The sequence below is a fragment of the Danio aesculapii genome, chromosome 21 (genome assembly GCF_903798145.1).
Source record: "Danio aesculapii chromosome 21, fDanAes4.1, whole genome shotgun sequence".
In the NCBI taxonomy this organism is placed as follows: domain Eukaryota; kingdom Metazoa; phylum Chordata; class Actinopteri; order Cypriniformes; family Danionidae; genus Danio; species Danio aesculapii.
Window position 1 is genome coordinate 20,393,634 of NC_079455.1, and position 25,993 is coordinate 20,419,626.

The 25,993-nt window shown below is 37.9% G+C and overlaps 1 protein-coding gene across 1 annotated transcript in view; it reads left to right on the plus strand.

Moving 5' to 3' along the window:
* Positions 1 to 25,993, plus strand: part of cnksr2b (connector enhancer of kinase suppressor of Ras 2b) — a 113,857-nt gene that overhangs the window by 79,187 nt on the left and 8,677 nt on the right. Inside the window, exons 12-21 of the mRNA XM_056446841.1 lie at positions 2,249 to 2,338; positions 4,338 to 4,537; positions 4,617 to 4,668; positions 6,188 to 6,363; positions 6,450 to 6,523; positions 8,723 to 8,794; positions 17,086 to 17,153; positions 19,536 to 19,639; positions 20,257 to 20,271; positions 22,430 to 22,952. Coding sequence (XP_056302816.1) covers positions 2,249 to 2,338; positions 4,338 to 4,537; positions 4,617 to 4,668; positions 6,188 to 6,363; positions 6,450 to 6,523; positions 8,723 to 8,794; positions 17,086 to 17,153; positions 19,536 to 19,639; positions 20,257 to 20,271; positions 22,430 to 22,952 — 1,374 coding nt within the window. The remainder of the gene's footprint in view (positions 1 to 2,248; positions 2,339 to 4,337; positions 4,538 to 4,616; positions 4,669 to 6,187; positions 6,364 to 6,449; positions 6,524 to 8,722; positions 8,795 to 17,085; positions 17,154 to 19,535; positions 19,640 to 20,256; positions 20,272 to 22,429; positions 22,953 to 25,993) is intronic.

The following is a 25,993-nucleotide window of genomic DNA, read 5'->3' on the forward strand; positions in this document are numbered from 1 at the left end:
AATGAATATTGTAATATAAATGTTCGTTGTACAAACATAATTTTCATGTAAATTATGCTTTACCTGAATGACATACCGCATGAACTGTGTAGCGAATTAGCTCAAAGTGAATTGAAGATTCATTTGAACAGGGCTTCAAAAGAATCAACTCTTTAAATCAGAACAAACGAATCATCCAGCGATCGTTCGAACAGACAGTTAACTTCAATTACAGCTATTGCTATCAAAAATAAAAACCCATTTATGTTTAAGCAGAGTAGCAAGATTGAAGTTTAACAAATTAGATTCATAAACATGCACAGGCACCTTTCTTCGTACAAATGAAGCTTTATTGACTGATCTAAAACAAACTAACACAAAACAAACACACATTTATACAGTTGTAGAGAAGAGTAAAGGAAGAAAAATAAGAGTTTGAAAGAGTGAAATGATGGAAAAACCTCAGATTTAGTAAGACCAAACCAAGCGAACCAAAAATAACCCCTTTAGGGTTACATTTAGTTTACACCAGTTCAGAGGTAATTCTGGAAGTGTTACTTGCATTCCTTTTTGATGTGATGAACTCCCACTGTTAAGCACGTGGTTAGCTGGTAGTCAGGTCTTTGTCCTTTGTTGGCCGTTTCAAGTTTTGCTAGTCGTGTTGACAACTGGTTTCATGGCGCACTAAACCTAACTAGACTCTCAACTTTCAAAAAAGAAAGAAAGAAAGGTATAGGAGATGGGAATGTCTGAGCTGTGCTGTTAACCTATTTTGTCAGGTCCACGCCTGTTCCCTGGAGCCCTCTGGGGTTCTCCTGGATTGTTCTGGATTCTGGTCTGGGTTCTAGTCTGGGTGGTGGTTTTATGCACAAGCTTTTATAAGGATGGTTTTGTATCCACCCTCCAGAGCCAAGTTGACCAATAAGAAGGCACATTTTATAGTCTTTGTTCCAGAGCGGGGTGATTTGCATAGGCATTCTGGGTGTAAGCCAGTGCAGAAATGTTTAAGTTTCTTAAAATGTTAATAAGTTGCACACGTATTAACATGAAATATAAACAATCATACAGTACACTAAATTAGCTTTGCAGGGACATCAAACATGAACTATCTAAAATCTTGTTTAGCTGTGGTAGAGTTAAACATTGATTGCAGGAGTATTAAAACCATAATATCAATACATGAGCAAGAGACTTGTTGCAAAACACCTGATTACACATAAACAGAGAACAAAGTTTTCATTAAAAGCATCAGTCTTAAGCAAGAAGCTTATAGAAGTTCTCTGTGTGTCCAGTTCTGAGAATTCCTTTGTGTCATAAATACCTTGGAATCGGATAACAGCTGAGCATCCGGTCTTTTCCTGTGTAGGAGAAGTTGAGGTGTATTATTTGTTGAATAAAAGCAGAATAATTATGTCTGATCGGCCACAATTTTTTTACAACTGCCAGTATTTTGCACAGACAAATTGTTAAATCCTACAAATGTCCAATTTCTGTTCTCGATATTTGTTCTGATATTAAATTAGAATTGCACAGTCAGTATCAGAATGCCAAATTAAGTGGTTTTGATTTGTCAAAAAAAAAAAACATTGAGTGTCTGCAGCAACACTAATGATACCTGAAAGCACACCTCTTTTCTTTGAACTGACAGTTAAGCAACATTATGTAAAGATTATCACATAGTGACACAGATATGTGAGGGAGAATTCACTTGAGCATTTTTTGGCAGGTCTGGATCAGCCTTTTCTTCTGAAAGAATTCGTTTGTGTGTGATTTTGTGTGAGATTTGTAATTCCTCAGATTTTATACATGGAAAAACAGTCACATGACACACTAAAGAGAAAAAGGAAACACTTTTTATGAGCCTTTTAAGAAAGCCTCTGATGGTAGTGGTGTGTTTGCACATGCTCTACAATTTAACTGTCATCGCATGGACAGACGAGGTCATTAAAATTACACTGTTGTGATAGTTTGATTATAAAGTATGTTTGAGAGTATAGACAATGTAGATCTGACTAGGCTTTGAATGAAAAATTTACATACCACATTGTCATACTGTACAGAATTATTCTTTCAGCATTACCTTTAACATGAGAAGCATTGGGTCAGTGTGTCAGAATAGAAGAGAGGCTCTTGGAAACAAGCATAAACATCACATCTTTTGAAATGGAGTAAACTTAACTACTGAGTTATACTTCATCTGCTCCCAGGATGTGTTGTAATTTATTGATTTTTTTTATTTTGTTTTGATTTCTCTGTGCCTGTTTTTTAGGACGACTGAGGCCCATCTCCATGCCTGTGGAATATAACTGGGTTGGAGACTATGAAGATCCAGCCAAGCTGAAAAAAGAGATCAGAAGAGGTGTGTGTGTGTGTTTGTGTGTGGGTGGATGAGGATAGAGGAGCTGTTGTTTTGATTTCTTTTCCTCAGGTTAAAGCTAACAATTGATTTTGTCACTGTAGCCCTGGCACATTTTAAAGTCATGAGATTGTCCGCCGCCCCAATATTTACTTCAATTGTGCTGGAATCTGTCTGCCAAAGTCTTGCTGGCTCTTTGTTTGAGATTTGGGGATTTTTTGGTTTCACATTGCCATGGTAACTCCAACACAGAGGTTTTGCCAAGATGCTGGCTTCTCATTGGCTCTGTTGCTGAAGGAGTGGGAGCAGAGAGAATTCTTTCTTTAGTAACGCTGGCAGAATTTATATCAAATTTGTACATGTGCAGCACACCATCTTTCAGCCTTGTTCTTTGATCATGAGACCTCTGAGTAATTTGATTTTGTACATTATTACATTATTTAAAAAGCTGATCTGTTACATTTTAGGTGACCTTTTTTCAAATATTACCTTTTGTATAACATAGCTGTTTGTAAATGTAAAAGGTCTGTGAAGTTTCATAGATCAAAGTGTGGGATATATGGAGTTACTTTCTCCTAACAAACTAACTGATTCTGCAATGCCTGAAAAGAGTTGTCTGTGAACAATGTTTACTTGCTCCATTTATAAAAAAAAAATTACATTTCAATTTTTGTTCTTCATTGGCTGCCTATGAAAGATGTCTACTTCAACCATCAATACTGCTTCGTATGCACGTATGAGGGGTGTGCAGTCATGCTCTAATTCATACAGAAAAATCAAGTGTTTGTATCAATCTTTGAGATTAGGAGTGCTGAGGAAGCTGAAGTTCCTATAGTATTAAGCGTTGAGATTCTGACACACTTCATAATAATAATTCCTTACATTTATATAGCATCTTTCTAGTCTCTCAAAGCACTTTACACATTGAGGGGAATCTCCTCATCCACCACCAGTGTGCAGCATCCACCTGGATGATGCGACGGCAGCCATATTGCGCCAGACAGCACACAAGCTGATTGGTGGAGAGGAGACAGAGTGATGAAGCTAATTATGATATGGGGATGGTAAGGAGGTCATGATGGACAGAGGCCAGTGGGCAAATTTGGCCAGGATGCCGGGGTTAAACCCATAGTCCTTTTCGAAAGACATCCTGGGATTTTTAACGACCACTAAGGAGCACTTTTATCTTAGCCTAACATACGGTAGATTGTTGAATCGAATTAGACCATTAACATCTCACTAATGGGCAAATATGACAAAAAAGTAATACTTAACTCAATACTTATTATTATTAAATACTTATTTAAAGCTTAATACTTTATATCTTGTACTAAGGCTGATGGTGTACAATAGCATTGTGCCTGCTGCAGCCTTGATACGGCAGCAAAATTCTTTGATTATTACGCCAAAATGAGAGTATATAGTTCCTAGAAATAATGAATTAGAAAATAGCAACTTCTCATTTTCTGTCATTCTTACTACACGATTCAACTATGGAAGAGACAGGATTTAAATTGGCAAACTTTCAAAACTCATTTTTAAGTGAAATAATAATGGCCTAATCTGATTCAATGATCTATGCTAAGCTAAGCTAAAAGTGCTTCTGCCAGACCCAAGGATCAGCTGAATGGATTAAAAATGATAGAACTCTTTTTAACTCATATGTAAATTGTAAAATGAGCCTTTTCCAAAAAAAGTGGAGTGCTTCTTTAAGCTGTCGACCAATCACAACAGACTTGGTCATCTGACAAACCTAGCAGTGTAGACTTTCAGAAAGGTGGGGTTTTGACAGACTCTGTCCTTTAATGAACTATTTCATCATGGCCTTGTGAAAAAAGAGATTAGGCTGAAAGTGGTTTTGATTTTAGAGGAATGTAAACCTATTGTTGGAGACCACCAAAACAAAATTAGGCACCTTAAAACAGCATAATAGGGCACATTAAGAGCACAATTCAGAATATAGTTTGTCCAATTTCATAATCCCCCACACATTTCTGAACAGAAAACTCCCTGCTGCGGTATGTGAGTGAGGATAAGACGGAGGAGTTTCACACTGGACGTCGCAGCAGTCGCCGCAGTAGAAGGAAGAGTGAGAAAGGAGGAAGCCCCGCCCACTATGCTCTAGTCCCCACCCTCCAGATGGACATGCTGCCACCAGACTCACTGGCCACACCCACTTCTGAAACCTCATCTGTTTATCTCGTAAGACAACTGCATAAATTATTCACGATTAAGAGATGCAGCGTGAAGTGATTTACACACTATATTTATTATGTTTCAGACATTCGACCGGTCGTCCGTGCTCTCCAGGTCAAAGAAAAACAAGTTAAGAGGTGAGATGTTAAATGTTAAATGTTCTGCTAGCTCTAAAGTCATGTTTGCATATGATTTCAGATCGGGTTCTCTGTCTGTTATATAGTGAAAAATGCAAAAACATTTTGAAAACAATTTCAGAACAATTTTTTTCCAGTAATTATATTCATTCATATTTATTTATTCACAGTTTCATACAAGATATTTTTTAAATTGTGTACAGTAGGTTTTGCTTTCAGAATCTCATGCATGTATTGGGTTAACAGTGTTTATTTTTAAACAATTCAATTATAATTAATAAATAAGTATGCAACATTCTGTTAAATACTTATTAATAACTTTATTATAATTACAGTTCAATATACTGTATATATAGTATTCATGACACAATACTTTATAATATATATATATATATATATATATATATATATATAGAGAGAGAGAGAGAGAGAGAGAGAGAGAGAGAGAGAGAGTATATATAAGAGTTCTAAGTTCTTAATGTTCTACAATTATTATTTAATATTATTTTATTTTCTATTTAATTTATTTTGTATATTATGAAATCATCCTTCATATAAATCCCTCAATAAACATTTTGTATACAGTAGGTTTTACTTTTTAAACAGTATTTTTGTAAAATAATTATAATAATTTTTTTTTGAAGAAGTTAAAAAATATTAAGGTACAATAAACAATATTAATATATAAATAAATAAATAAATAATAATAAATAATTATTACTAATCGAGTATTGAACCTAATAAAACTATTATTAATACATCATTCATTTTCTCTTCGGCTAAGTCCTTTTATTAATCTGGGATCGCCACAGTAGAATGAACTGCCAACTTATCTAGCATATGTTTTCCGCAGCGGACGCCCTTCCACCTGCAACCCATCACTGGGAAACATCCATACACACTCATTGACACACACTACAGACAATTTAGCTTACCCAATTCACCTATACCACATGTTTTTGGACTTGTGGGGCAAACGGGAGCGCCCGGAGGAAACCCACGCAAACACGGGGAGAACATGCAAACTCACATAGAAATGCCAACTTACCCAGCCGGGGCTCGAACCAGCGACCTTCTTGCTGTGAGGCGATTGTGCTACCCACTGCGCAACCGTGCTGCCATCAATACAATTAGTACAATTATATATTAACAAGAAATCTAGAACAAATATTTGTACATCTATTTGTTTTACTTAATTCAATTATTATTGTTAAAATGATATTAATGATATGATATTGATTTAAATCATTTAACGTTGCTGTTTTGTTTGACATTTCAAAAATAAATTGATATATTATGTACAAGGTATTATGAATATATTATGAATAGACTATTAAACACAATGTTCATGTATTATGAAAATTATATTTGCTGTCCATTGTTTTTTTTATAGCACATAAAGAAAGTCCCTGTTGTGATTGTGTTTCTGCCTGTGCTGACTCTCTCTCTCTCTCTCTCTCTCTCTCTCATCTCTCTCTCTCTCTCTCTCTCTCTCTCTCTGTGTGTTTGTGGCTCTCAGCCGGGTCTTTGCCCTCCATCAGTAAGAGGAGAATCTCCTGCAGGGATTTGGGTCAGGGAGACTGTGAAGGCTGGCTCTGGAAGAAGAAGGACGCCAAGAGCTACTTCTCTCAGAAGTGGAAAAAGTACTGGGTGGTGCTGAAAGATGCCTGCCTGTACTGGTACACCAATGAAGAGGTGAGGAAAACACACAGCTGACTGCTGACCTGAACTCTATTTACTGTCAGCATTTCTCAGTCCTTCATTGCTCTGTTCTTCCTCAGGATGAGAAGGCTGAGGGCTTCGTCAGCCTGCCAGAGTTCAACATTGATCAGGCCAGTGAATGTCGCAAGAAGTTGTGAGTATTATCAAAACTAAAGGTTGAAATGGCTTAAAATAAAAACAAAGCAAAAACAGTATAATGTTTTGCATGCAGCGACAGTTTATTCTGCAGAAATGGAATTGACATTTTCACAGAAGAGCTATTATTTTTGACTTCAACTATGTGTGTAGGCAAAATTATTAGCTCTTTTGTGACAAAAGAGCTAATAATTTTGCCTACACACATAGTTGAAGTTAAAAACAATAGCTCTTCTGTGAAATTTTAATTCTTTATCAGATATTTCCTAAGTAATGTCTTACAGAGCAAAGGCATTTTCACAGTATGTCCTATTATGTTTTTTTCCTATGGGAGAAAGTGTTATTTCTTAGTTTGGCTGGTATAAAACATGTTTTTATAAGTATAAAAATTAAAATATACTTATATTTTTAATAAGTAAAAAAATAAGTATAAAATATAAAATATTATACTTTTAAGGTCAAAATTATTATTCCCCTTAAGGAATTATGTGGTTTTGATTGGCTACAGAACAAACCACTGTTGTCCAATGGACTAATTACCCTAACTTGCCTAGTTAAACTAACCCTTTAAAATGCACTTTAAACTGAATACTAGAAATACTCTAATACTTTAAATACTGTTAAATAGCTAGAAAACTATATTATACTGTCATAATGGGGAAGACAAAATAAATTAGTAATTAGAAATGAATTATTAATTAATTAATTAATTTTTTTTTGTTTAAAAATGTGTTGAAGAATTTACATTAAAAATCTGTTAAACAGCATCTGGGAAATATATGAAAAAGAATAAAAATTTCACAGAAGGGTTGATAATTTTGCTTTCAGCTGTTTATACTACATGCAGTGCAAGAGTAAATACATTTAAGAAAATACATGATGCTGAATTATATTATTTCCCAGTACCGGTGGTGCGGATGGAACAGCATTCGCTGTGTAAAACATATGCAAGACTAGTTAGCAGTTCATTCCACTGTGGTGATCGTGATAAATCAGGGACTAAGCCAAAGGAAAATGAATTAATGAATTCTATTCAAATTTAACCCTCTACCGCATGGTGTTGCCATTTGGCAACATGATATTTATGTTCATTTCCCTGCCACTGTTTCTTTAAGACCAACGCTCTAATTTTTTTGTTGGAAAGAGAAGACCTTAGTTTAGCCACTAATGTGCTTTGGTTAATTCACATGACGTGCAGGGTTTTTCTGTGGCACGATTTCTGACTGGCAGTTATTGTGAGTAATTGCTGAATGCAAATGAAAACGTCAATAAAATAAAGGATCTAAACATTGTTAGCTAGTAGCTACATTATTCTGATGTATCTGGATATATTAGACTTGTTATTTATTTGTTATAATATTTACTGGAGGAAATATTTATGCCTACTGGATGTTCTATACATGAGAATACAATATTATGTTTGTTTTCAATAATAATCAGCAAAAAAGAATGGAATAAATATAAGTTGTTGGAATAACAGTTGTTGGATGTATGAGGTGTGTCATTTATAAGTTCTGTGTTAAAGCTTATAATACTGCAACACCAATTAAATCCTTTCAAACAATATACTTATTAATTATAAGGAAAGTTTTAAATTTCTAAGTGAGATCCATTGTTGGACATTATATTATGTCATAAATACCTTATAAAAAAATTCTCACATTTTTTACAGCACTTCAATTTAAGCCATTCTCAAATATATTTTATAGATCTATCATAATGCGTGCAGTAAATTATATATATATGTATAGAATAATGTACAACAATTATTAATGCATTAATTCTTCAGATTGCAAAACATACATTTATGTCGGAAATTTTACAGAATAGCCATTTTGAGGCAACATGTGAATTATCGATGCAAAAGTAAACAGTGAAAGTCGATTTGAATAAGATTGAACCTAAAATAATGGTGTAGTTCATTTCCAAAATACTGTAAATTAACTCACATTTACAGATTTAACATTTACTCATACTCTACTTGTTCCAAACGTGTATGACAAGTGAAAAAAATACTAAGGAATTCAATGGTGACCATCGTCTGGAAGTGGATTGCTCCTTTCAAACTGATATTATTGAATCTTCCTCAGATGTCTTATTCTGTGCAGTCTTAACAATCCTCAACCAAAAAGTTAAACTACTGTCAACATTACTGTAACTTGTTTTGATTAAGTCTGTTTCTCTTGCTTGCTTTCAGTGCTTTTAAGGCCTGCCATCCTAAAATCAAGAGCTTCTACTTCGCTGCAGACAACGTTGAGGATATGAACAGGTAGGATGAAAGGAAACATTCCAGCATCCCTGTGGAAACAGAAAAAAGACTCGTAATGTACTCTGAGGCTCTGTCAATTTGTGATGAACGCTCACACACAGGCTCCTGAATCTCATTTACTGTTCTCTCCGCTGATCAGATACTAATTTTAGAGGCGTCCCGAAAGAGTCTGTATTTGAGCAGCATGAGGAGTTCCTCAGGTCACTGCAGAGTGTTTTCAGCCGACGTTAGATTTGACAGCAAAATTTGATTAGTCTTAAGGTCTGAAGTCTGAAATTTTCATAGGCGTTTATTTTTGTATTCGTGTCTGAAACATTTGTCTGTTTGTATTAATTAATCCATTCAGAAAAAAACGCAAAACATTTCAGAGTGAATTCAAGCAGAGACACCTTGTTCTCCTCTGTATTCTTCAAAATAGAAAGATGAATAAGCTACATGGTTTATTTATCCAATACTGCATAGAGAGAATGTACAGTTGGATTATCCCCAAATGCAAAGTTTATTTCAGGAAATCAGTGGAATTTTGATACATTTCTTGTGATACTTCACAGATTACACACACACACACACACACACACACACACACACGCACACACGCGCACACACGCGCACACGCGCACACACACACACACACACACACACACACACACACCAAACAGCAGCAGGGAAGAGGTACGCCAGTCACTGCCTTTTGCTCAACTCGACTTGATTTTTTTTATGAAGGCCGAAGTTTCAGAGACATTGGGCTCTGTTTAAATGATCTAGGCACAAAGTTTAAAGACAGAAGAGCATGAAGAGCATGTCCAAATCTACTTTTGCTATTTTAAGGATGGAAAAATACGCTTTGCACACTAGCGCATGGTCTAAAAGGGTTGTGCTTAATCTCTTAATGAGTTCTGGATGTGTTTTGAGCATTACATGCATTAAACCAATCACAGTCTCATCTCCCATTCCCTTTTAGAGTCAGTTGCGTTGCACCATGACGCATTTGCTATTTACATGGCGTCTTTGTAAGTGAAAAAACTGAACGCTTCACTAGCGAGAAAACAGTTAAACAGACTATCTGCAGCGCGAGGATAAAGAATTAACCTCCTCCATTCAGCGTCTTTACTTTCATTTTACTTTTACTCTTTACTTTACTCCTTTACTTTCATGGACAAGGAAACGGTGTCATACGCACTCCACTGAAGACATCCATTAGTCTACATATTTGATTTCTTTGTTAAGCACAAAGATTTGTTTTAAAACTATTACTAATTTCAGTTCTAATTTCCAGCAAATTAATAAATGAACAATAATAATGAAGTGTGGTCAAACAACTGAGTTATATCCAAACACGTCCTATTCTTATGCCCCATATGGTGATGCATACGTCTCCAAAACCTGACAGATGGGCAAATCTAAACTTGTTTTTATTAAAACAAATATAAATATGCATATAATAAACAATACTGCTACTAATAATAACTTTATACAAGTGCAAATTGTCATCAATAAACTGGAAAAAGACCCCCGACATGAAGAAGGCATTTTAGGTAGTGTTTTTTATATTTATGTAGAAAATAATATACTTTTAAAATATTTTAATCCTTTAATTTTTTCATATGTAAAAATATTTGTGTATCGCTGTACATCCTGTTTGTATTAAGCCATGTGTAAGTGTTTTGGACCTGTGTAGGTGCATAACTAATGCACTCTGCGCTGGACTTTAGAGCTGCTTTCAGTTAGTCAGTGGCGCAGTCTATTTCAGTTCCTCAAAATAGCAACGCGCCAACAATGCGCCTTAACACACCTCATCTTTAGACTGGAACACCCATGAGTCCACAAAGTGGCGCACATGGATTTGCTATTTAAACAATGTGGCGCAAAATGCGAAAATTGCTGCTTCGCTGGTCTAAAAATAGCAACAAATCGTGCCAAACACGTCTTGCGCCTTATTGCTCCAGGTGTATGATTGGGCCTATGGTGTCAATTCGATTGGCACAATGTGATGTCGAATTTATTTGTTAACTTGTAAAAATTATGGACAAAAATTTTTGATTCATTGTGCACTAGGGCTGCACAATATTGGAAAAATCTGCATTACGATATTAGAAATAATTTTCTGCTAAAAATATTGCGAAATAAATACAGTAAAAATATTGTTTTGTTTTTAACATATAAAATAAGAAGAAATAAGGAAGTGAGGAAGAAATGAGATTTGTTTCTCAAAACAAACAAAACGATCTGCCAGTGGGGTAAGCAAAATAATTTTTTAGATTAGATTAGATTCAACTTTATTGCCATTACACATGTACAAGTACAAGGAAACGAAATGCAGTTTACGTCTAACCAGCAGTGCAATAGCAGCAAGTGCAGGATACAGGTATAAGTTATAAAGTGCAGTTATAGAAAAACGATGGTGATATTTACAGATGGATGTACTATCAACATTATATACAGGTTGTATTAGCTATGAACAGAAAATCTTACTGTCGCATTGAAATGTAAATAGAAATAACACATAAATACAGTAATTAAATACAATTCTGTTGCTCTTGGCCAACTATAATCCAGACTTAACATTGAATATCTTGCGATGTGACTATTGTGGATGCGCACATTGCGATATCGATGCTGAAACGATATATTGTGCAGCCCTTATGTGCACCTTTAGTCTTCTGACAAAAATGCCCTTTAATTTTAGTCATTAAAACCTTAAACCTTAATTACATAACAGTTTTTCAAAAGCAGTATATTTAACCATTGATTAAACGCAAAGCTAACAGAATGGAGCATCTAAATAGAGCATACACTAACCTATATATTATTCAGTCACTAGATGGCGCAAAACAGCAGCATGACAAACAAACATATAAATCGTCTCAGGTTACGTATGTAACCATAGTTCCCCGAGAGGGAACGAGACACTGCGTCTAACCAGAACGCTAGGGGAACACCTCTTTTATACGCGTCTTGAAGCACATGTGAAATCAATCTAATGTAATTAAGCGGTGTCGTCAGACCAGAGAGTATTAAAGCCTGCACTGAGCCTTCAGTGTTAACTTCAAATTTGCTTGAAAGAAGTAACAGGCAGAAGAGAGTATGGCGGAAGACGCAGTGTCTCGTTCCCTCTCGGGGAACTATGGTTACATACGTAACCTGAGACGTTCCCCTTCTAGGGAACTTCAACACTGCGTCTAACCAGAACGCTAGGGGAACGCAATACCCACTAGGCCAGATTCACTGCTGACTGTGAACGCACACTACGCAGTGAGAACAGAGGACCCTGGTGAGGGGTCTACATCGAGCTGATAATGACGCACAAATGTATGTGGCGTCGACCATCCTGCCGCCAAACAAATGTCAGAAAGGGCAGAGCCCGAAATAGAAGCTTTAGAGGCCCCTACAGCCCTTGTGGAGTGGGCCTTAAATTTAGGTGCGGGACGTCCAGCAGCCTGATAGGTAACTGAGATAGTCTCAACTATCCAATTACTTATAGTCTGCTTGTTCGCCGGACTCCCCCTCTTTGAGGGTCCGAAGCAGACCAGTAACTGCTCACTCTTTCTCCAGTTGATAACCCGGTTAACATACGTATCCAGAGCCCTAACTGGGCAGAGTAAATTCAATTTCTCTTGGTCCGACGACTGAAATGGGGGAGGATTAAAGGCCTGCAGCACAGCAGGTCTCGCCACATGAGTGGGCACCTTCAGCACATACCCAGGTCTGGGATAAAGAAAGGCTTTGGACATGCCCGGAGCAAACTCCAGAAATGAAGGTGCAACCGACAGAGCCTGGAGGTCACCAACCCTTTTTACAGAAGAAATAGCTAATAAAAAAGCTGTTTTTAATGTCAGAAACTTATCTGAAGCCTCCTGCAGTGGCTCAAATGGGGGAACAGAGATGCCCTCGAGCACCAATGTTAAATCCCATGTCGGTACTCTGTGTGTGCTGACAGGCCTTAGCCTTATGGCTCCACGTAGGAAGCGACGAATAAGCGGGTCCTGCCCTAGTGACTCATCATCTAGGGGGGACCGGTAGGCCGCTATAGCTGAAACATACACTCTCAGAGTGGATGCAGCTAACCCAGCAGACAGGCGATCTTGGAGAAATTCCAGCACTGAGGCTACCTGACAGCTGACTGGGTTCAGCTGGTGTTTTCTACACCAAGCTGAAAAGAGAGCCCATTTTAGGGCATAAAGCTTCCTTGTGGAGGGAGCCCTGGAGCTTAGAATAGGCTGAGCAACCTCGGTTGACAGTCCATACTCTATGAGGTGGGCCCCCTCAGAGGCCACACCCACAGTTTCCACAGGTCTGGTTGGGGATGAAGTATCATTCCTCCCGCCTGGGACAGAAGGTCCCTCCTGATGGGGATCTCCCACGGGAGACCCGCCAGCAGGGCTATGAGGTCTGAAAACCAAATTCTCGTAGGCCAAAACGGGGCTACCAGCAGTAACTGAATCCCGTCTTGACGGACCCTCTCCAGGACTCCTGGGAGCAGAGCGACCGGGGGAAAAGCATACAGACGAAGCCTCGGCCACGTCTGCACCATGGCATCCAATCCCAGAGGGGCTGGATGCGAGAGAGAAAACCACAGTATGCAATGCGTGGTCTCTTGGGAAGCAAACAGGTCTACCTGCGCTCTCCCGAATTTTTCCCAAATGGTCTCCACCACCTCGGGGTGAAGTTTCCATTCCCCGGATCTCACCCCCTGCCTCGACAGGAGATCTGCTCCCTTGTTCAGATGGCCCGGGACATACATTGCCCTGATGGACAGAATTTTGTTCTGGGCCCACAGGAGGATCCGATGTGCCAGCTTGCATAGCATTCGAGACCTCAGACCCCCCTGATGGTTGATGTAAGCGACCACCGATGTGTTGTCCGTGCGGACTAGAATATGATGGCCCCTTAAATCGGGGAGAAAGTGTTTTAAGGCCAGAAACACGGCCATCATCTCCAGGCAGTTTATGTGCCAAGAACGATGATGTTCTCCCCATCGTCCCGCTGCAGGAAGCCCCCTCAGGGTTGCTCCCCAGCCCGTTAAAGAAGCATCTGTCATAAGCATGACGCGATGACAGACAGCCCCCAACACTGGGCCCTGGGACAGGAACCAGGGCATTTTCCACATACTTAAGGCTCGAAGGCAGCGCCGCGACACCTTGATCATGCGGAAAGGATTCCCCTTGAGGGAAAACCCCCTGGATTTGAGCCACCACTGCAGGGGTCTCATGTACAGCAGACCAAACGGAATCATGCTGGCTGCTGCTGCCATGAGACCCAACACTCTCTGAAAGTGTTTCACAGTGATGAACTGGCCTAGTTTGACTCTGTGTACGGCTGACTGAATCGAAGCGATTTGTGGCGGGGACAGACGTGCTCGCATCGTCATGGAGTCCCATAGCACACCTAAAAAAATGGTCGTCCTGGCTGGAACAAGCACACTTTTTGCGGTGTTCAACCGAAACCCCAACCTTCTGATATGGGTAAGAACGACATCTCGATGTCGAACTACCATATCGTGAGTCTGAGCTAGAATTAGCCAATCGTCTATGTAGTTTAGGATACGTATACCCTGCATACGAAGTGGTGCTAGTGCCGCTTCGACTACTTTGGTGAAGGTTCGAGGTGACAGAGCTAGACTGAATGGAAGAACCCGATACTGGAACGCTTCGCCCCCGAAAGCGAACCTCAGGTACTTCCTGTGTTGGGGAAGGATGGATATATGGAAGTATGCGTCTTTCAGGTCTATTGTCACAAACCAGTCCTCGGACTGAATTTGTGACACCACGTTTTTGATGGTTAACATCCTGAACCTGAGGGCCCCGACGGACCAATTTAGATTTCTCAGATCTAATATGGGACGCAGTCCCCCATCCTTTTTGGGAACTATAAAATACCGGCTGTAAAACCCTGATTCTCTGTTGAGTGGGAGAACACGCTCTATCGCGCCTTTTTATAATAGAGCCAGTACTTCCTGTTCCATAACCAGAGCCTGTTCTGGCTTCACTATGGTTGGTGTAACACCGTTGAAGTGAGGTGGCCGTGCACAAAACTGTATTTTGTAGCCGTGTTCCACCGTGAACAGGACCCACTGAGACACCATCGGCAGGTGTTTCCACGCTGCCAAAAAATGTGCTAGTGGTACCAGCCTCTCGAGACTGGCCTCTGGTTGCTCTTGGACCCTCCGAAGAGGGGGTGGGGTCCCCAATGCCCTCAGACACTGAGGAATGCCCACCCCGGGAGACAAAAATCCCTTTCTCCGCGGACCCTGGTTCAATGAGGGCGCCGAATGGCGCTCTCGATGTCCAGGGGGGGCCCTGGGAAGCCTGACTCCCAACACGTCAGGACTTCCTTTTATCCTTCGCCTTCCTGGAAATTACTATTTTCCTTGTGAGATTTTTTGAGGAAGGCTCAGGCTGAGAGCGTGCTCTCCAGGCCCTCTTTTCCTGAGGGGGAGCCCGAGACGCCACACTCTCCTTTTGTACCGCCCGATATGAGGAGCTGGTTGACGGCTGGGGCTTTCTTTTAGCAGCCCCCTGACTTTTAGATCTTGGGGGGAGAAAGTCACCGAGGGAGCTAGAGCGTTTTTTCACTCGGTCAAAGGATTCGGCGACGCGATTGACGGCGTCACCAAAAAGCCCTGAGCTTGATATTGGAGCGTCCATAAAAATAGCTCTATCACTTTCTGACACCTCTGCTTGTGTCAGCCAGAGGTGCCGCTCTGTAGCCACCAGGGTTGCCATAGACCGCCCCAAACTAGAGGCCGCCTCTTTAGTAGCTCTTAAAGCTAAATCTTAAAGCTTCTCGAAGCTGTTCGGGTGTTGCTCCCCCACCATCTAAGCACTCTTTTATTAGGTCAGCCTGATATGCCTGCAACACTGACATATTGTGCAGGCATCTAGACCAGATGTGACTCTTAATGGTCTAGATGACAAAGGAGGGACCCTTGCAGATTTTAAATCTGGACGAAGATGACGTGCTAGATCCTCTTCTATTTTTGGCATTTCTGTACATGCTTTTTCCCCCAGCCCACGAACTGCTGAATAAATAACCGTTTTTGGTGTCATTAAACGAGCTGAATACGGATTATTCCATGATTTAGAAACCGCATGATGTAGTTCGAGACAGAAGGGGAGGTCCCTCAGTGGAGGATCAACTCTGCTGGGTAATTCTCTCTCATCCAGCATTCCTGTCAGACGCAGCTGCTGCTGCTCAGGTGCTGGCTGCCAGTCTATTACATCAAACCTGTCAGCAGCACGTGAAATCACCTCCACTAACTCCTCATATTCTACTGACCGGGGTGGCAGATCCCCCGACCCTCTTTGGCTTTGCTGTAGCGGAGCATCGGTTTCCTCGGAAACGGATGACGCCGCCCTCCCACGAGGCGCAGAAGAAACCGCAGAGCGTGCTTCTGACACTCCCGAGGGAGGATTAGATCTCGCGGATAGAGGAAGAGAAAGGACAGAGTCCGTCTCCATCTCGTCCGCTAAATCTAATTGGGAACCCCATGAACGGAGCCTATGCTCAGCCTCAGCACGAGCGGGACCCGAACCGCGAGGAGCGCGAGCCGCGGGAGTTTTATTAAAGAACTCCTTCCGACTACGCAGCACTTTGCGGGAGAGAGCATCACAGTGCACACAGTCAGCATTCTCAAATGCTGCCAGGGCATGCTCCTCTCCCAAACACTCTAAACACAAATCATGTGAGTCACCAGCCGTGATAAAACGGGGACATGGAGGCACACAGCGTTTAAAGTTTTTTTTTTCTGCCATATCAAAAACAAAAAAGCTAGTTTGTCAGTTTTTTTGTATTTTGTGTATGCAAAGTCAGTAATGAATGGTCACAGAGAGGGTGTTTTTTCACGTGCGTGCTTCTTGAAAGCAAAGAAGTTAACACTGAAGGCTCAGTGCAGGCTTTTATACTCTCTGGTCTGACGACACCGCTTAATTACATTAGATTGATTTCACATGTGCTTCAAGACGCGTATAAAAGAGGTGTTCCCCTAGCGTTCTGGTTAGACGCAGTGTTGAAGTTCCCTAGAAGGGGAAATGGATGTGAATGTATTCATTGACAGTCAAGATGATTCAAAGTATGCAGATGAAAGCGTGTTTGCATTTTAGCTGTTGTTATCTGGCAATAACATACCTTGGAATGTTGTGACTGACCAATCAGAATCAAGTTTTACAGACAGCTGTGTAATAATGGTTATTACTTAGATATCGCTTTTTTCCGTGACTGTGAAAAAAAATGTTGTTGACTAAGAATAAATCTTCAAGGAACTGAAGACAGTTTTCTGTACGGTTTGCCGGCAGGTGGCTCAGCCTGATGAACATGGCAGCGGCGGCGCACTCAGAGCAGAAGAGGATTCGACAGGATCATGGTGAGATGATGCCTTCATGCTCCGCTGAGCCTGTCTGATCAATTATTCTCCCACTCCGACTCTGTGTGGTCTGCTCTCCACGTCCCATAAATATATGAATATGAAGAATGACATGTTGGATGTGTTTATAGGGAGTTTAAGTTGAAACGAGGGAAGGTATTTTAATCCTAAATTTGTTTTTAGATCATTATTAGAATGTTCTTGTCCATCATTTGATGAAGACATGCTATGACGATGAAAAGAAAACGAAGCCTACACAAACATCTGTTATAAAAAAGGTTATGCTACATGTAAGGTCCAATATAAAGTACCTGTTTGTTGCAATGACGTTGATTTCTGTTTGAAAATAAGCATTTTACATTATTTATTAATTGAATTATTGATTTTAAACATTATTATCAATATTATTGTTGTTTTATTTTTCTATTGTTGATAAATGTTTGTAATATTTTGTAACAATTAATATTTATTTTATTTAGGCTTTTTACCATTAACAACACAGATTATAGATTTGTAAGCTCTGCTTAATATTCAGTGTATTTAAAGCTAGTACTTCTGTAAATAATTGTAATAGTAAAAAAATGTATTTATTTTTCTATTTTCTTGAGAATATATTTTATTATATTTTATCCTTATACAAACCAACACAACCAAATACTACAAACCATTATGTTCTGATTAAATATTAGTAGTATTATATAGAATTATTATATAGAGTTGTATAGAAGAATTATTATTATTAATATTAATAATATTAATACAAATTTGTAAAACTATATTATGTAATTTATTTTAATTATTACAGTTCTGCTTAGCAGTCAGCATAAATTTAATTTTATTATTATTATTATTATTATTATTATTATGTGTGCTATTATTATATTATTGTAAATAATTATAACTATTGTAAATATTACTTATACATTATTCAGTACTGATTATTGTTAACCAATAAATGATTATCAATTATTTTATGCTTAAATTTCTGTTTTATGAATAGTAACATCAGTTTATGTATTTTAGGTTAAAATGCAGAGATGGCAAAAGTAAACACATTTTTTTACTCAAGTGAAAGTACAGATACTCATGTTTAAAACGATTCTGTTAAAAGTTAAAGTGCTGCCTGAAATATTTACTTACGTAAAAAAGTATTCATTACTACTAACTGTTTTAGATTGAAGGTGGTAACACTGCACATCATGTATACATCTACACAAAATAACTTACATTTCTAATTTTTTGGTAAAAATTTTGTTGCCAATTTTCAGCTGCAAACTAGCCAAACAACATCACTCTACAATATTGTCTAACAACACTGCTCAAAAGGTTGCCCTGTGTATCCTTACCTGGACACAAAACTGCACAGCTCTTAAGAGTACAACAGCTGACATTCAATATATACAGTAGCCTAAAATAGCCTAATGTGAAACTAAAGTGGCTTTCCCTGTACATTATCGATAACAGTATAGACTTTATTTACACCTCTTATGTTACTATTTAAATTAAAGATTTAAATGCATTACCATTGAAGAAGCACTTAACAAATGAGGTCAACAAGAAATCTTTGAGCGAGTCATTCCTAATGATTCAATTCATTTATAAATGAGCCGTTTTGAACTAATCTGAATGAACAATTCAGTGACAAAGGTGGAGATGTGGTGCCACCTGTTGGACATTTTGGGTTCAGTTTAATGTAGCCTCTAATAATAATAATAATAATGTTATACTTTGATATTCAGCATTTGGAAAAATCTGATCATTAAAATAATATAAATTTAAGGTTAAATATGGCATCTAAATGTAAATAGATGACATTTAAGTAAGACATCATTTCAGTGTTAATAATGGGCTTTGGACAAACATACCATTAAAAAACATGACAAGTTTTTTTCGTGGTATTAGATTGAAAGATCAGAGAAGTACAGTTTACCATGATCGAAAGAGGACAAAAGATTTTAGCCTAACCCCATTTAAATGCAAGATTTGAACTGGAATAAGTCTCTTGTTTACTTGTGATCTGATCAGTTAGCTTCATAAGCTAGCCTAAATCTACTTAAGTACAGTAACAAAGTATTTGTACTTCATTGCTTCCCATCTCTGTTAAAATGTTATTATCATTGTTATCATTTTGACACTTTAGGAAATTGTATTTGCAATAAATGTATTAAAAAGTAATTTTTGCATCATTTGTCAAAATAAATGAGTTTTTATTTTATCATTAAAACTTTCTTAGCCCTCATTTGATTAATAAATGCTACAGCGATGACTACAAGTAGTACACAAACATCTTTTGAATGAAGTTACTTTTACCAGCTGCCTTCTCACTTCAGTATACATAGAGTCCCTTGTGTGTTTAATGGATATTCTTTGTCATTTCCTCAGACTACTGGAGCGAGAGCGATCATGAGGACGGCGATCACATCAGCTCAACAACCAAACAGGATAGTCCTCCACCTCCCTACGACACCTACCCCCATCCCACCTCCGTAAGTAACTTTTTATATTGATTGGGTCCCTGTACAAATTCTTGAGATTGACCTGTTTTGTTGTTTCTGGAGTGTCAGAATAGCAGGTAAAGGCTCCGCCCTATTCTGGAAACATGCAGCTCATTTGCATTTTAAGGGACATGCACAAAATTAGCTCACTCTCAAATGAGGAAATTTGACTAGCTATTGTAAATGATCTGTTGGGTATTTTAAGCTGAAATGTCACACACATTCTGAAGACACTGGAGATTTATTTATTTATTTATTTATTTAGTTATTTATTTATTTATTTATTTATTTATTCTTATGAAATAGGGCATGATACATCCCCCTTAATGCATCCTTGCTGACTATTAGTATTCATTTTGATTAAAACAGTAGCATGTTTTGTGTGAATATTACTAAAACCGAAGGAAACAAATGAGGGAAAACAATGCAGAAAGACAAGGGCAAAGAGATGGAGAGCAGGATGAAGAATGAGGTGTGAGAGAATGGAGATGAAGGACACATTAATTATTTAGACCCTGGGGATGATTGTGGCCGCTGTAAATTCAGTCAAAATGCACTTTTTTAAAGAGGTCCTCTGGCTCCAGCCCTCTGTAATCTTAATGAAGGAGACGCAAATCAGTCCCGTAATCCTAAGCGAGAGAATTGTGTGTTTGTGTGTGTGTGTTGCTGTCTCAAACCATTATATCTTCGCAGAGCATAACTAAGGCTGACAGCGGTGAGCTTGTAAAAGAAGACAGCAGGGAAAATGGAAAACAGGGATATAAATGCCCCCCCTTGTTATAGCCGTCCTTCGTTCTGGATTTATGTTACACCAACCTCATAAAGTACACCAACTTAGAGGGTGTTTATGTTTGTAGTTTGGTTCGTTTGGTCTGGACCAAAAAAGATATATACATTAGGACCTGGTTCATGCTATCATTTTAAAGACCAAACTTAATATTATGTTTGGTCCTTAAATCTTCAGCATTCAAAATTTGCTAAAATTAAAGTTGTAGCTTTACCATAACCAATGCTCTTCAACAAACACTTCTTTATTTTGTGGAAAACACATCAAATTTAGAGAACAGCAATGATTGTATCTTAAAAATACATTACAACTAACCTTCTGAAGGTTAAAGCTGTGATAAATAACTAGGAAGTGTACAAGTCCTAGCTTTGAATGACTTCGGCACTTGTGCACCAAAGCACATACTATAACATACTGTCTCTCAGAGGACATCACTATATTCTCTCAAAGACCTCACTGGATTCTCACAGGACATCACTATTCTCTCACAGGACATCACTAGACTCTCAAAGACATAACTAGTCTCTAACAGGACATCACCAGTCTCTAACAGGACATCACTAGTCTCTAACAGGATATCGCTAAACTCTCAAAGACATCAATAGTCTCTCACAGACAAAATTCATATTTCTAACATGGTTGTGTCTAATTTACATTGTAGAGTAAAATGTTAAAGAATCGTCAAGTTATGTTTAACTCAATATAATACAAATTTTTTTAAACAATAATTAAAAAATAAATGCAACTGTCATCACTTTATCCATGCCTTATTGACACCACCTGTATGTGTATGTATATATATATATATATATATATATATATATATATATATATATATATATATATATATATATATATATATATATATATATATATATATATATATATATATATTTATTTAATCTATCTATCTATCTATCTATCTATCTATCTATCTATCTATCTATCTATCTATCTATCTATCTATCTATCTATCTATCTATCTATCTATCTATCTATCTATCTATCTATCTATCTATCTATCTATCTATCTATCTATCTATCTATCTATCTATCTGAGCCTACGCACACTATTCTGGGGAGCAGTATTTCAATGACATGCTTATAGAAGTTTTACCAAAATAAATTTACTGGGTTGTCCTTTTCATGTTTTTCCTTTTGATATGCACTGGGGACACTATTACAGTATGTAAACATGGATGTGTAAATGGCCCATATGGATTTTTTCTTTCATCGAGAATGGCATTGATGAAAATTACATCTTGATTGCATACCTACCGAGTAAAGACCATTCTACCAGTGACATGCAGCGACAAAGCAACAAGCGATCATTCATTTTAATGGGAAGTGAGCGACTTCCATAGATCAGCAAGCGACAGCGACTTTGCTGCACATGAGTGTCAGTGACCATTGGCAACAGATGTTGGCGTGTCAAACAATGCAACAAACTAGAGAATCCTTCAGCTTTACACAAATGAATTGTGACTTTGGTGAGCAACATCCAAAACAATCATCAGTAGAGCTCACGTGATCCTCTCTCAGCTCCTGCACCAACTGGTTGTATTTTCCATGCTGTTGACACAGTCTAGCAGTGTCCGCCACAATAAATAAAAATAGCCGCAATGACACAACACATGTTTTTTACTTATTACTATATCTTTGTAATTAGAAGTTTTATGTACCAATTCCATTCATATTTAGTATTTTCCCTATACAATGTTTATATTCAGCGGCCAGAAAACTCATTCACTGTCATTACCATTCCCTAAGCAACCTCAAGTTGGGAATGCTCACTAGCGACTTCAATAACCACCCAGGGCAAAAGGCCGCTACAAAGTCACTGGTAGTGTGAATGAGGTGTAAGGGTACTGTTGTCAGTGGAAACACATCAGGGTGACATCATTGGTTGCTGATCAGGGTGTCCTGTACTGAATTGTACTGTGCTGTACCAAACTGTATCATACTTCTCTATCTATTGTCCCCCTTTCTTTCAGGTGAGTCCGTTTCAGGACTCCCAGCACATCCGTCCTCCATCCACTGAGACGGTCCAGTCCCGCTCTCCTCTCTCTGAGACACAAGGGGGCAGTGTGAGCAGTGCTAGCTCCCCGGGTCGCAAGTCTGCCAGCCAGCGGCGTTCATGGCAGGACCTCATCGAGACGCCCCTAACCAGCTCCGGCCTCCATTTCCTGCAGACTCTGCCTCTGGATGACTCCGTGTTCGTGGACTCCAACAGAACCGTACCTGTCGAGCTCCGGCGCCAGTCCACACTCCCTGCCCAACACGGGATGCCCACTGAACACTTCATCCCACCCACTACGCCCACCCAGCCCAGCCCAAAACCCATCCCTGCTTTAGGAAGAGGTGAAACCATGGACGGAGGTGGAATAGGGAGCAAACACCGCAGTTTCACACTGCCCCGGGACAGTGGTCTTCACGCTATTCTGGCTGCCAGCAGTGCGGCTGAACATGGAGATGCCCAGCGATACCACCTGGGCCACGTCCATTCCAGAGACACAGGTCAGAAACACTGGGAACATGTGGGATGGTTGTGTTCTACCTTTGCCTACACATGCAGAGGCTGGATGTGGAAGAGTTAGTGTGTGTATGTGTGTGTGTGGGCAAAGACAAGTGAGTAATTATGTGGACTCATGATATATTAAAGGTGCTGTATGTAAGTTTTTCACTCTTCTAAAGCATAAAAATACCATAACATGTTTGCAGATATTTAAGAAACCTGCTAAGTGAACATTCTTGTTTATCTGAAAAATAATGCTGAAGTCAGATATTCTGCTTTGAAAATGTTCTTTTCTTGCCGGAGCGGCTCTCTTTTGGTTCTTTTAATCCACCCAATGCCACTTTAGCCAATTATATTTCAGCATCTCGAGTTGGCTTGGTGGAAAACTGTATATTTCATTCACTCAGTCAGAAAGGCTATCAGAGTATGCGTTTCTGACCGAAATGCGACTTCCGGTGGACAGTAGCACACTCCAAAATGAGACGCAGATTCAGAGTTCCACATGAGGAGGTTATTAATTAGCAAATAATATAAATGTCATGAACATAAACATTAGGTGAGCAGGTTACATTGTAGCCCCGTGTCCTAACAACACAATACATGACAAAATTTGCAGTGATATGGTAGGGTTTATAATCTAATTAATACATATTAAACCTCTTTAACATTATTAAATGTAGATGTCGGATCACTGATACTGTATGTGTTAGTTTTGAGTCACTGTTCTAAAGTTCAATTTCAAACAGTTTATTTTATTTTCAAGATCTGAGGTGAACTATCTGCTGCTGCTTTCAGTAGTGCGGCAATAAATGTCATGTAAAATAGCATTCAAACTCACATTATTAGCATTTAACACTGCAGGAGGTGAATGAGGTGTACCTGAGGTGATCAGTCAGTTTTCTGTTGTGCAACTACAAGAAATAAAAGCCGCTTCTAAAATATACATTTCAGGTATTGGTTAGAACAAAAACTCCTTTTAATATGGAGAATATACCTTCTATCGCATGCCGTTGCTTTTATATAGAACATGATTTAAGTCAGCCTTTAGGCCCGACAGTCCTGTTTGGTCCTCAATCTGGAAACCTGCGCTTGGCATGTTTTGAACCAGGAATGCAATACCTAGCTCAACCACTGGGTGTCAAACTTACATACTGCACCTTTAAGAGCAACAAGTGTTTATTTTTTGTGATGCTGATGTATTTGTATTTAATTTTCATTTTAATGCTTTTTATTGCATTCAGTTAATTAGCATTTTTAATACATTTTATGAGTATAAAATAAAATTGAGTATAAGATTATTATTAGTAGTAGTATAGTAGTAGTAGTAGTTAGTAGTATTATTATCAAATATTTATGATAATGATTCAATATACAACAACAAAAAGATTTATAATAATTGTTATAATGCATTATATTAAATAACATTCCTAATAATAATTGTAATAATAATAATAACAATAATAATAATTTTTCAATACTGTGTAATAATGTTATGTAATACAATTTATGGTAACACTTTAAAGTAATGGTCCATTAGTTAATGTTAAATAAGACTAACTAACATTAACACAGATGAATAAATACAGTAATAAATGTATTACTAATTGTTAATGTTAGTAAATACATTAACTAACATTAACTAGTAGACCATTATTTTAAAGTGTTACCCAATTTATCTAATTTATAATTTACTATATTTCAATTTTCTATTTTTCTATTCCATAGAAAAGTATATCATATATATAATTTGAAAACATAAATATTGGTGAAAAATGTGTAATAAAGACTAAATATTGGAGTCAGAATTATTAAACCCCCTGAATTATTAGCTCCCCTGTTTATTTTTGTCCCTAATTTCTGTTCAACGGAGAGAAGATTTAACACATTTTTAAAAATAATAGTTGTAATAACTCATTTCTAATAACTGATTTCTTTTATGTTTTCCATGATGACAGTAAATAATATTTTACTAGATATTTTTCAAGACACTTCTATACAGCTTAAAGTGACATTTAAAGGCTTAACTGAGTTAATTAGGTTAATTAGGCCGCTTAGGGTAATTAGGCAAGTTATTGTATAACGATGGTTTGTTCTGTAGACAGTCGAAAAAAATATAGAGCTTAAAGGGGCTAATAATTTTGACCGTAAAAGGATTAATTATTATAATTTTTTTTTATTCTAGCTGAAATAAAAGAAAAAGACTTTCTCCAGAAGAAAAAATATTATCAGACATACTGTGAAAAATTCCTTGCACTGTTAAACAACATTTGGGAAATATTTAAAAAAGAAAAAAAAAAAAGGGGGGGGGGGGCTAATAATTCTGACTTCAACTGCAAAAACAAATCATAAAAATATGAAGTGAAGGCTTTACAGTCAAATTGAGAATCTCAATTCTGCAGTTTTCAGCATGTCTTGATAGCTAACTGATGATATCTGCACTCTCTTATAATAGATTTGATGATATTTGACTGAAGGTGAGGATGGAGCATTCATTCTCCCAGTGCTCTAGTCATTAGTATTGTGCCCTATAATAATGGCGCTGATTGAGAAGCGGTGTAGCTGTAAATGGTGTCTCTGTAGAGCTGCTGTGTTTGTAATGCAGCCTGACAGCTCTTGTCCTCCTCTCTCCTCCTTCATCCCTCGCTCCGATCACTCCTTCACCAGCACTGGGAGCAGGAGAGCCTTCAGTCTCTGTTAATGTCCTCCAACCAGCAGATATGACTGCAGGCTCTCTCTGCATCTCACAGATACACACAGATCATATTATGATGACCAAAATAATCCAATTCTATTGTGTTGTACTATTGCAAGGGTTTCCACCTCTTAGATGAAGACACACATTGAACCATATTAATGTAGTGGTTAAATACACATTTTGATTAAATAAACATTAACATTATTAGATAATAATGATAACTATTATTATTATTAGAATACATAATATATAAAAGATTAAATAATAAGTATTATTAGTATCATTATTGTTATCATTATTAATAATAATAATAATTAATAATACTATTAATAACAGTTTTACTGGTAT